Source organism: Lactuca serriola, chromosome 2 (assembly GCF_051521515.1).
Source record: "Lactuca serriola cultivar US96UC23 chromosome 2, Lser_US96UC23_V15, whole genome shotgun sequence".
In the NCBI taxonomy this organism is placed as follows: Eukaryota; Viridiplantae; Streptophyta; class Magnoliopsida; order Asterales; family Asteraceae; genus Lactuca; species Lactuca serriola.
In genome coordinates this window covers 198,409,545-198,423,044 of record NC_136409.1, presented here as the reverse complement: position 1 = coordinate 198,423,044, position 13,500 = coordinate 198,409,545, and the positions used below count along the sequence as shown (strand labels likewise).

General features: G+C 31.6%; 1 protein-coding gene across 1 annotated transcript; it reads left to right on the top strand.

The window, feature by feature from the left end:
• The first annotated feature begins 6,940 nt into the window (after positions 1-6,940).
• LOC145088049 (anaerobic nitrite reductase HB2-like) lies at positions 6,941-8,221 on the top strand. The gene is made up of 4 exons (XM_079026243.1): positions 6,941-7,099; positions 7,399-7,513; positions 7,689-7,805; positions 7,901-8,221. Exons 1-4 carry the CDS (start codon positions 7,005-7,007, stop codon positions 8,057-8,059), a joined length of 486 nt encoding a protein of 161 aa, XP_078882369.1. The 5' UTR covers positions 6,941-7,004; the 3' UTR covers positions 8,060-8,221.
• The last annotated feature ends 5,279 nt before the right edge of the window (positions 8,222-13,500 follow it).

Below are 13,500 nucleotides of genomic sequence, written 5' to 3'. Positions count from 1 at the left end.
GGGTGAGTTGACTCGGTAACTGAGTTAGGTGATGACTAGGCAAGGAAACCGGTTGAATCAGGGAAAATCCCTAATTAGCCGGTAAAAAGAGAATTTATGCCCTTATAAAGCCAAAAATAACAATAGGGACCTTTTAAACCAATATGTGATAGTTCGTGGGGCTACAATGATATTTTCCCTAAAATAAACCTGGATACATTTTTATTAGTTTGGCCCCTGCCTCCACAAATTATTTCCAATAAGGTCCAATATTTACACTACAACCCCTGCTCTACGAAATTCTTTACATTTCAAGCCCAAATGTTACGATTTAACCCTCAATATCTATAAAATATCTTTCAACACCCCAAGGTGTATACCCCGCTAATTTAATACGACTTAAGGATAAAATACAATATTAAAAAAATATATGTCTTGGGGGGTTTAGGGTTTATTATTTATTTATTTATTTAATTTATTTTAAACGGTATGTTACGATTGATGATACATAAAGGCATCAGTAACTTGATGTTATAAAATGTATTGTTGTGCATGATTTGATGAGTAAATAGTGCAAGCATATAAGTCAAAGTTTATCTGTTCATTTTTATCGTTAAGTGGAAAAAGTGATATCTTTAGGCCCCTTGATGATTTGGTGTTGACTTATAGTGTCGGGCCCGGTCAAGACTAAATTGATGTATTCGGTTAGTAGTTCTTTGTCATTACAAATCTGAAATTGGGAAACAAAGTGTTGGACCATGAGATTGATTTTGTTCCATATCTCATATCCAAATGATATCTAGCATAACGGAGGATTATATGATTACTTATCTTAGGACACGTAACTGACTAGGTCAGAGTTTGACATTAGCTTTTGAGAGCTATAATTTGCTTATCAGTTTAGAAGTTATACTGTAAATTATAGTTATTAGACTTATCCAAGTGGGAGACTGTTGTATTAGGTGTCTAAGCCCATAACTATAATTGGTATATACTTGAATTGATAGTAGCACAATCATTTTGGGTTGCCTTGAAGACTAACAACTAGACATGATGATTTTTAGAGAGAGAGGTTGATTTATTATTTGATTAATAAATTGAAATAAATGATTTTTTTAATATATTATGAGAATAATATATTAATTAGAAATAATAATATTTAATTAATATTTAATTAGAAATTAATTGGAATTAATTTTGGGATTAAAGGAATTAATTAAAAGTATAAGGACTAAAGTGCAGTTGTTCAATAGTTGAACAAGAGACATTCTAGAACTCTCCATAAGGCATGGACGGTTTCTCGAAGCCTTAGGGTTTCTAGAATTACCCCTAGTGGATAATCAGGAAGGTGCATAATTACATAGTTTAAGATAGGGATGAGCAAAAACCGAACCGAAAACCGAAAAACCGAAAAAAACCGACATAATCGAAACCGAAAAACCGAAACCAAAGCAATAACCGACGGTTTAGGTTTGAAATTTTATAAAAACCGAAAAATAACGGTTTGGTTCGGTTTTGACGTATAAAACCTCCCATAAAAACCGAACCGACCCACATATATATTATTTATATTATGATTTAAACTTTTAGTTTTAGACTTTAGACTTTATCTCTTTAATACTTTATGTTTATTTTCAACAAACTGTTAATGGTGTTAAACTTTGATCTTTTGAACACTTATGCTTTTATAATACTAGAATTCGTAGTCTTTATTTTAGTATATTTAAAGTAGATACAATACTATTTATCGCAACATATTTTCATTAGGTTTGAACCCAAAAACTAGAAAAAAATCAGGAGCTCATAAACCCACGGTTTAAAACCGAAAACCCATAAACCCAATCCGGAAAACCGAAAAACCGACCCATGCAAAAACCGAACCTATATGGTTTTAAAAACCGAAAAACCAACTTTCTACGTTTTAGTTTGGTTTTAGCCAAAAACCGACCCAAACCGACCCATGCTCATCCCTAGTTTAAGATAATCTTGGATTTGGGCTTATCTAAGGTTTCCTGACTGCGCTATAAATAGGACCTTAAACCTAGATTTTTCGGCTGCTCATCTTTTAAAGAGATTACCAAATTTTCTAAGCCTCCCTCCTCTCTCTCTCTCTCTCTCTCTCTCTCTCTCTCTTTCTCTCTCAATCTTCTTCCTTTGCTAGTCTTGGGTGTGAACCACTAGAGACGTGACATTTGTGACGCTTGCTCTCAAGGCTTCAACAACACAAGTTTTTCATTGTTATTAGTCAATAACAATCAAGGTATGTTTCTCCTAACCCTATTTGGTATTTTCGAAAATATGCTACTTGTTCTAGGGTTTCTTTTTGTTGTTCAAAGTTGTATGTTCAATTAGAGAAAACATAGATCAAGTATTAAGGTTGCATGCACACATATGAATTATATGTTTTGCATAATACCCAACACCAACAACATTAGAAATGCTAAGATTTAACATTCTAAGCTCCTGGAGTAGTTCATACTCACAAGATGACTCAAGGGGCCAAAATATGCCCAAAACAAGGCCTATATTAGATCTAACACATAGAGTCATCAAGATAGAAGCTTTATACGTCCAAATGCTAGCAAAACTGATGAAAACTCTGGATCTAAGAGCTCTACTCCAACCAAGGCTTGAACACAAAGGTCCTTCTTATTCAAAGTGAGCAAAAACACCAAAAGTTAACCAGCAAAGTTGAAGAACACTCAATAACAAGCTAGGGTTTCATAGGGTATCTTTAGAGGGAAGGAGATTGATGGTATCTATAGAGGGAAGGAGATTGATGAGGGAAAGGGTCTTTAGTTCATAATGATGCTTAAATAGGGTCTAAACCCTAAAAATAAGGGTTTGTCCCGGACAACGTAGGGCCTGCGTTCTAGAAGTACGCCCATCATACGCCCCCTCCCTAAAAGTTTCGCTTTTCACCCCTTGGGACCAAATTTGCAAACTAATTTAATATCAAGGGTCAAAATAAGACATACTTGGAATCCGAATGTTACATAATTCGTATATCCAAGGCTATAAGAGACAAATTACAAATTTCGAAAAGTGAAGTTATCTAGATCCAAGCAATATCCAAATATATTGTTATTCTAAAATCCTTATTTTTTAACACTCTAGACAATCAATATTACAATAATACGGTTACATAATGTTAGTCACCAAACACTTACATTAATACGGTATTTGCACATATATCCCAAAATATACTATTATGTACTGTGATCATAATATACTCAACATAGCTACATTTTTCTAGTGTTCCAAAAAAAATCTCATATCTACAATAATTCACCATAAAGGAGTTTTAACACAAATCATTATGCATATACCTATTGAACTACAAATATTTATGGCGTTACACGAATATATGAGACTCACTTGCCATTTATTTACTTTTTGCAATAAAATTAAAGTAAATTCATCCTCTACGAACATCCAAACCTAGCATACTAATCACTTTTTAACTTTGAGTAAAAACATGTGGCTTCTTACGAGGTGGAACAAAAATATACTAAGAGATCTTCCCAATTTTTCACAAAATGACATTTATGGTTACTTTTTCTATTGATTTATTGAATAATTAGACTTATCAAAATATTAAACTATCTTTTATTTCCAAGTTAATAGAATTTGTCAATATCCGAAATTAAAACTAGGGACCTCCAATTTAAAAGACAAAGCCTCTATCAAGTAGAATAATCTAATATTGGCAAAAAATCAAAATATTAAACAATCGATTACTATGATTATATTAATGTACAGGATACCTTGAAGATCCCAAAGTTGGAAAAGTTGGACTAATATCAAGCCACCCATCAAAATTTTACATATCATCTTCGATATGTTTATAGACATTTTCTTTTTAATCTTTTGTGTGTCGCATTTTTAATTCTCTGTTTATTGATCTTTTGGTTGTTTTTAAAATTCTATTGAGTTTTTATTTGGTGTGTACACAATGATACAATTGGAGGTTATGACAATTTCAAGTTATTGAACTCTTTTGATTTAATGCATATTTTCTTTCTTTTTTCTTTCATTCATCATTTGATTTTATAAATTTATTATATATATATATATATATACACACACACACACAAACACACACAGAGACACACACACGAAAATTAAGAATTTTTTTATATATGCTAATTCACCTACTTTTATTTGTCTAAATGGAATTTAAATTTTATTTGCATAAATATACATCGTTTACATATGGTAACAGAATAAAATCATAGTCTAAGTATTCAAAATACATGTCATCTATATTTTATTTATTCCTACCATAGTTATATACATGCTTTACTTTTTACCTAATTTAAATTCTTCTAATATTCGGTTACCTAATTTATATATATATATATATATATATATATATATATATATATATATATATATATATATATATATATATATTGATATATTTATATTTTTATTATATATGATATTTCACCTACTTTTATTTGTTAAAGTCAAATTTAAATTTTATTTCCATAAATATGCATCGTTTTCATATGGTAACAAAATAAAATCATGAAATATGTAATCAAAATCAATTTTTCTATACTGCATTTATTCCCTCCATAATTATATGAAGACTTTATTTTTTACCTAAGTTAAACCCAACTAATATTTCATTACTTTATTTAATTATATGCAATATTTATTTTTTACCAAATTTAAACCCTTCAAATATCCAGTTCCCTTATTTAAAGTGTTAGAAATCATCATCATCACTATATATATATATATATATATATATATATATATATATATATATATATATATATATATATATATATATATATATATATATATATATATATATATATATATATATACAGAGATATGACTAAGAACGTAAAAATTATCAAACATATTGAAATGAATGACATTTCAAATGCTTCAGGAAAGAAAAAGCCTACAAGATTTGTTACTAATGTGTCACCCAACAACACTTCCCCAACAACACCAGTGTCTGACATCACAAATGGTAAGATTTATATTTAAGCATTTTGTTTATATTTGAAGTGCTTGAATGTTTATAATGTTCAATTTGTATAACTCATTTCTCTTTATATTTCATTTGATTTTTTGATATACATACCATTGTTCCTTAGTGAATGCATCATCTTCATCCAATGCTCTAAAACCATCATCACATTTAACATTACAAACAATATCCCACAAAGGTACATTTTCTTATATGTTATGCATCTTTTATATTACACTTTCGTTTTTATATTTGCTTATCTATTGTACTATTAATATTTTTTAATATTTCTCCTCCGTTTAACGCGGGTCATAATCTAGTTGAACTACAAATATTTATGGCCTTACACGAATATATGAGACTCACTTGCCACTTATTTACTTTTTGTAATAAAATTAAAGTAAATTCATCCTCTACGAACATCCAAACCTAGCATACTAATCACTTTTTAACTTTGAGTAAAAACATGTGGCTTCTTAAGAGGTGTAACAAAAATATACTAAGAGATCTTCCCAAATTTTCACAAAATGGTTACTTTTTCTATTGATTTATTGAATAATTAGACTTATCAAAATATTAAACTATCTTTTATTTCCAAGTTAATAGAATTTGTCAATATCCGAAATTAAAACTAGGGACTTCCAATTTAAAAACAAAGCCTCTATCAAGTAGAATAATCTAATATTGGCCAAAAATCAAAATATTAAACAATCGATTACTATGATTATATTAATTTTAAATTTTAAACAAACTCATACACTTGGTGTATATACAATACATTTTAATTATTTATATATAGCATAATATTTTAAGTGATCTTTTTGTATTAAAATATAACAGTTATATTATATTTCATTTTTTTTCATGGTACAATATTAAAGAAACAACAAGATATTACATGAGGAATTTTATCAAAAACAAAATTAACCATTGAAAAGTATATTTAACTAAGTGGAATAATAATATGGAAACTTTTGAAGGGGAATCATATACTCCTCAAATTGTTTGGTTAACCTTGAATCGATATTTTGTTATTTTGTTTTAAATATTTTAATAAATACATATTATTATTAAAAACATTAAAAACATTTTTTTTGTTCGTTCAGACTAGTTTTGTGTTCATTTTCATTCAGACTATCACTGTCATATTTTTTTCGTTCTGCATATCCATATATTATTCTTTCGTTCGAATTATCCTATATTATTTTTTAGTTCCAACTATCATTGCATTGTTTTTTGGTTGGATTATTCCATGTTGGTTTTTTTATTCGGACTATCTATGTGTTATTTTGTACATACAGACTATGCTTATGTTATTTTTTCATTCCGATTATTCATGTGTTATTTTCTCGTTTGGACTATTTATGTGTTATTTTTTATTGAATACATGTGTTATTTTTTTGTTCCACCTATCATTGTATTATTTTTTTTGTTCCGAATATTCTTGTGTTGTTTTTTTTGGAATGATTATTCCCATTAAAATAATATTCCCATTAAAAATAAAGATACCGTTATATATAAAAATATATTTTCTAAAACACAAATAATTAAAGACAAAATGAAATAATTAATTAAAAACTATAATAATAATAATAATAATAATAATAATAATAATAATAATAATAATAATAATAATAATAATAATAATAATAATAAATAAAAGACAATAGACCAAAAAAAAAAATCAGAATTCCTTTAAGTCAAATTAAAAGGATTTACATTTATGTCGTTAAGGGTATGTAAACTTGTAAAGAAACATCCCTTTTAAATCATATAGATGAACCTGCTCTTAAATTCAAATACAGTGAAGTGACCCTTAAGAAAGTCAAAAGGGTAAAAACCACTTACCTTATTAATGCTGCGCCAAATTCTTTAGTTTTCATCACCAGACCAAATTTACAGTGAAGTATCATGTGGATATGATTCTCATTTAATCCTCACCAACCATATATATATATATATATATATATATATATATATATATATATATATATATATATAGAGAGAGAGAGAGAGAGAGAGAGAGAGAGAGATGAGTTTCAGTGAGAAGCAAGAAGCATTGGTGAAGGAAGCATGGGAGATAATGAAGGAAGACATTACTACTCTTAGTCTCTACTTCTTCACACAGTAAGTGATTATTTGGATCAATTGTTTTTCGTGGAAAAAGAGTTGGGTATAACTTTATAATGTTAAAACTGATAAATATGCTTGTATGAGCTTTTAAATTGGCAACAAGTTTTATAAAAGTGTTCAACTAATTTTCAGTATTTAATTTCTTTCTATATGTGACTTTAATTTTAATAATTCTTAATTTTTACCAACGACACTAGCTATCAAACTTATTTATTTTTGGAAAGAGTTATACACAGAAAATGCTTCTAAAAATGGCATTAATTAATTAATAAATTAATTGATGGCAAATTAAGGGTACTGGAGATAGCACCTGCTGCAAAGGGATTGTTTTCATTTCTGAAAGACGAAGAAGAAATTCCCCAAGATAACCCCAAGCTCAAGTCCCATGCCGTTAAAGTTTTCAAGATGGTATTTAAACAAGAACAATTAAAGTAGCTACTTTTCTTATTCATATATATATATATATATATATATATATATATATATATATATATATATATATATATATATATATATATATTCGTTTAATTAGTAAAGCATTAATATTTATCAAGTATTTAATCATGTATGAATATGAGGGAAGACATGCGAAGCAGCAATTCAGTTGAGGGAGAAAGGAGAAGTTGTGGTTTCTGGTTCTACACTCAAATATTTGGGATCTGTTCATCTTCAGAAAGGAATTGTTGATGCTCACTTTGCGGTAATAATTAATTATTAATTATTTTAGAGATTTTTTATTAATAGATTAAGTTATGTTTAATTTAATTATATAATGAATGAATGAATGAATTAAAGGTGGTGAAGGAGGGAGTGTTGAGAACAGTGGAGAAGGGAGTGGGGGAGAAATGGAGTGAAGAGATGAAGGGTGCGTGGTCCGAAGCTTATGATCAGTTGGCTGCTGCCATTTTAGCTGAAATGAACAAAGAGGCTGCAGAAACTACTGATGAACCCTAAATTCATTTTTTGTTTTATATCTTCTAGCTAATGGTGTTTGGTCTAATCATATCAATCCACGTGATATAGATTTTTTTAATGTTTTTGTCATAAAAATAATATGAGTTTGCATTTGGTTGTATCAAACTGATAACTATCAATAATAAAATATGGTCCTCTATAGTCTATAGTATCAAAATCAATTTCAAAAAGGATCTATATATTATAAGGGAAAGTTTGTTTAATATATATATTTTTAAAGACGCTTGGCATGAACAAAGCATCCGACGATTCTTTAATTTATATCATTTGTATTTTAGAGCATTTTCATCTCGTAACATAATATGTTTAATTTATGATATAAGTTAATAAAAAAATTTATTCTTTGATCAAATATTTAAGATGATTCTTGATGAAAGCAAAATGTGTAGTGCTCTAAAAAAATATTCATTAGCTGTTACTTTAGAATATAATCAAAGTAGTTCTTGGCTTTTTGCAATCATTTATTTCAAAAAAATAAAAACATATGCACCCCACAGTCACAGTCCCATACTCTCCCTCTCACTGGAAAATGGAACCCTATCCCTTTTGTTTGCAGGGATATGAAATCCAATAAAAATAAAAACCAAGAATTATTGAAATAGTCCTTTTTAGAAAAATTTACGACTTTGGTCCTTGTTGTTATGTAGTCTTTTATAATCAAATCTACTTTTTCAATTCTAATGTTTGTTATGGTTTCGTCACGTCCCCTAGCTGTTTATCTTAACGACTTGACTATTAAAATTATTAAAATACCCATTTTATGATTTTACCCCCATCTTCATTTCCTTCCTCAGCAAATCTCATAAAACCTCCTTTCCCTTCTTTTCATGATCAGTGTAAAATTTTTGGTAAATCAAACACTATAAATTAACAATTTCAGCAAGAAAAAATAAATAAAAAACAACCAAGATGCAACTCCATATTGCTTTGATTTTTGAAATATATGAAATTCCACATGAAATATTTTTTTTTTGAACAACCACATGTAATAAAATTTAAAGTTTAAACCCATAATATATCAAGAAAGAAAATGATAAGTTGTCAGTTTCCTTCTTGTAACCAAACCCTCTTCCCTTTGTAAGACTTGTACCCCTCCATCAAATCCATTCTAAATTCTAAAACATTCATCGTAATTAATTAATTAATTATTTAATATAATCTTTTTGTATTTTTTTTTACTTTGCTTTGCTTTTAATATTTATTAATTGTTTTTTACAAACATCATTATAATTTATAACTAACAAATCTTCTTATAAAAATCAAGAAACAACTTTTAAAATTTAAACAAATCAAGAACTTTTTAAATCTAAACCAACAAACATCATCTTAAACTAAAAAAAAATCATAAGTAAAATATTTTAAGTACAAACCCAACAATCATTTGTTACAAAAGATAAGAGAAAATGAGAAACATTTTAAATAACTTTGATTCGATAGCCACTATTTGCAGGAAAAAAAAAAGATATATAGTTATACGAATGAACTAAAAAAATATTGAATGTCTTAATTTACCTTGGCTTAGACCGATATTTTTTCCGATTTGACCAATTTGTTTACAAATTTCACAAAAGGTTCACTTTTCTTTCTTCTTTAATGTCCATTCCATTTAGAAGTCTTGTTGAGCTGGAACGACCTTTTTTATTTTGTAAGAGCTCTAAATTTGGAAGCAATTCCTTAAACAATGATTGAGGCCAGTACGTTTCATGAGGAAGTGGGGAAAATTGAGAAGCCCAAGTATCACAATATTTTATAATTGAGTAACATTTATCAATATATTGCCAACTATTCAAAGAAAATGTGGCACATGCACTCAAGACATGATAACAAATATATTTAAACACTTTCCACTTACCATATGTGCAAGTTTTTTGCTCCAAATTAACTACTTGCACATTTCTTCCTATTTGATTTATCAACTCAAATATACCTTTCTCTCGATTAAAAGATCTCAAGGAATGCGTACTTGCTTTTGACATCAAAGCTACTTGTTTGACAAGAACATGAGGGGTATATGTATCTCCATTAGCTCGTGAACTATTTCCTAAATGACGTCTCACCTCAAAGTAATGCACCAATCTATAGAAAGTAAATTGGACATTAGCCGTGATTGGTAAAAAACGGGCACCTTTAAGGACACTATTAAAAATCTCCAATAAATTTGATGTGAGCAACCCATATCTCCCCACACCATCATGTGCAAGTGTCCATCTATCAAGTGGATGACTCTCTAGCCATTGTCTAGCTTGTGGATTTAGCTTCCCAATTTTTTCCATGGTTGAGTTGAACTTTTCGAATTTGATTTTGACCCCTGACACGATAAGCCAGGCCTTTCAATTCTGAATTACGAAACTTCTCATAAAAGTTGTTGTTAAAATGATGTAAACAATACCTATAAAATAGACAACGATAATGTGAGTTATAAAGTTAAAAAAAAAATAAACATAATGTGTGTTATAAACACTACTTATGAAAACCATGTGACTCTAACCATGGCGATCCATGTTGATTGACTGCCTTTAGGATTCCAAGATGACGATCAGAAACTAAACAAATACCTTCACGTTCTTTTACCACATGAATCTTGATATAAGAAAGAAACCAATTCCAACTATCATATGCTTTATTTTCTTCAATTGCAAATGCTAGTGGCAAAATCTGATTATTACCATCAACTCCCATTGCAATCATCATCGTTCCTTTGTACTTACCATACAAATGTGTTCCATCAATGTTAATCATCGGTCGACAATGTACAAACCCCTTAATAGAAGGGGAAAAAGCCCAAAAAACACGTCTAAATTCCATGGGCTCTTCATTGGTTGAGCTCGAAACTAACCACTCGACTATAGTCTCCAGATTGAACTTTTGAACTGCATATAGAAATTTGGGTAAAGCAAAATAAGATTCTTCCTAATTGTCAAACACTTGTTCAATTGCCTTCTGTTTTCCAACCTAAACCTTTTTATATGAAGGAATATAACCTAATTTATCGACTATTTCGGCTCTCAAAGCAAGATACTAATTGAAGGTTGCTCTTTAATAAGATGTTTGGTTTCCTGGGCTATCAAGCTTCCATCTAGGTTTGGATGTTCTTGAGAAATTGTAACACTCATAAAAATTGCACCAATTTAAAACATTTTAATTCATTCAAAAGCCATTAAGTTATTACAACTTTTTTTCAAAAGAGTTTAAACATCAGAGTATCCCCAGAACCAAATCACAAAATCATAAAGTATGAGGAGCGGTACGATCACGCCTTTGACTTGCCACGATCTCCTGAAGCACCTGAAACAAAACACTGAAACTGTAAGCCCAAAAGCTTAGTGAGTTACCCCCAAAATACTAACCACATATAACCATACTCATATCATATCACAAAACAGAACAACCATGCATATCGAGTCTACAGTGTGACTGGTCCGCCCGCACCGGGCCTTCAGTCCACTTGGTCCACTCTCTGAGTCTATCCATGAATATCGAGTCTACAGTAAGATTGGTTTGCCCACACCGGACCTTCAATCCACCTGGTCCACTCTCTGAGTCTACAGTATGACTGGTCCGCCCGCACCGGGCCTTCAGTCGGCCTGGTCCATTCTCCGAGCCTCGGCACGTCTGGACCGCCCTCTTGGGGCCTTCAGCCTATCCGGACCGCTTGCTGGGCCTATGGTATATCCGGCCCGCCCTAGGTATGTTGGCCTACAGCACAAAGCAGGACCCGCCTCAACCCAACCCCAATCCAACAACCATGTGCACATAAAACAGTTAATCACATAAAAATCCTCAGCCAAACAAACGGTTCAATCAGATCATGCAACATAACAACATCCTAATTAGGATACCGACCTAACTGGTCACTAACATAACATTACCTTACATACCAGGATACTGACCTTAACCAGGTCATTAATATAACATTACCCTACATACCAGGATACCGACCTTAACCAGGTCACTAATATAACATTATCCTACATACCAGGATACCGACCTTAACCAGGTCACTAACATAACACCATTCTAAAACCAGGATGCAGATCTAGCAACTCAAAAAGATATCAAACAAATACCCAGATTCCCATCTGATAAAGGGCCGGCCTTGGTGCCTTAGACCCTGTTGACATAGTGAGGATAACTCACCTTGTAACTGCCGAACCGAATCACGAAAGCACAAACCCGAAGCACTGCCTCCAACTCCAACACCTATAATCATCAATGATCCAATGACATAAATATCCAAAATTACCATAATACCCCTGAAGGTCAAATCGTTCAAAGTCAAAGTCCTCAGTCAAAGTCAAACTTCATGGTTGACTCTACTCGCCAAGTCAACTCACTAACTCGCTGAGTTCTAAAACTCAGAAACTCTCACATCGCGACTCAACTCGCCGAGTCACCCAATGACTCGTCGAGTTCAACAATCTCCGAGTCCTATCCTGACCAACTCACAGAATCACCACTCAACTCACTGCTGTGAGTCTAACCAGAAGAGGTTGGGGGTTTTGCGTCGTGACTCGCCGAGTCCAAGAACCAACTCGTCGAGTCCACGACAATCTTCATCAGACTCTCAGAGTTGTTCTTCCACCCATCGAGTCCAATCTCATCATCATATGACTCGCTGAGTTCACCCATGCGACTCGCCAAGTCACTACGCGACTCAATGCCTGAAACCCTAGACAAACTCGCCGAGTCATCTCCCAGACTTGCCGAGTTGATACGGGTATTCCCATAATCAAATGATACAGAGCTACTCCTTTGCTCCAAACAATAGATTTGGGTCCCTAGAGTGCATTAGCAACATAAAGTTGCTACCTTTACGTGCCTCATGTCCCATAATTCCAAAAACCAAGCTAGAAAGGAACTTAACTCATGGGGAATGGATTTTTCATAACAATTAGAAGGGCTTTCTGCATATTTGATCCAAATAAAACTCAGATCTGGAGTTTCATCTCCAGATCTAACTCATACACCAAGATTTCATCATAGTATCTCCAAACAAACCCTAAAACTCCATGAAAGATGGATCTAGAAAGGAGAAGGCCAAGGATAACGATTCATTACCTCCAAAACGACCTCCCACTGAAGAATAAGTCGAATCTCCACAAATCTCCTAGATCCAAGCTCCTTGATCTTCAAGATCTCTTCACAAAATCACTTATCTAAGCTCCAAATTTCTTCTAAGGACCCTCACTCACGATTTTAGGGTTTTTGGATCTCAAAGGGTAGTAAGGGGGCTGAGGGGAGGACATTAAGTCCTTTAAATAGGGTGCAAACCCTAATATTAGGGTTTTCCTCTTCCAGCACTAACTCGTCGAGTCCAGTCGCCGACTCAGCGAGTCAGGCCACTTATCACGTGCTCTTCACATGCTCCGACTCGACGAGTCATAGCTCCAACTCGCCGAGTCCATCCTTCTAATAACACT

Excerpts from the sequence above, each read along its gene's own strand:
- LOC145088049 (XM_079026243.1), top strand. The coding sequence starts at position 7,005 with ATGAGTTTCAGTGAGAAGCAAGAAGCATTGGTGAAGGAAGCATGGGAG. Across the intron at positions 7,100-7,398 it reads AGTCTCTACTTCTTCACACA|GGTACTGGAGATAGCACCTG; the intron begins GTAAGTGATTAT and ends TGGCAAATTAAG. Across the intron at positions 7,806-7,900 it reads TTGTTGATGCTCACTTTGCG|GTGGTGAAGGAGGGAGTGTT; the intron begins GTAATAATTAAT and ends AATGAATTAAAG.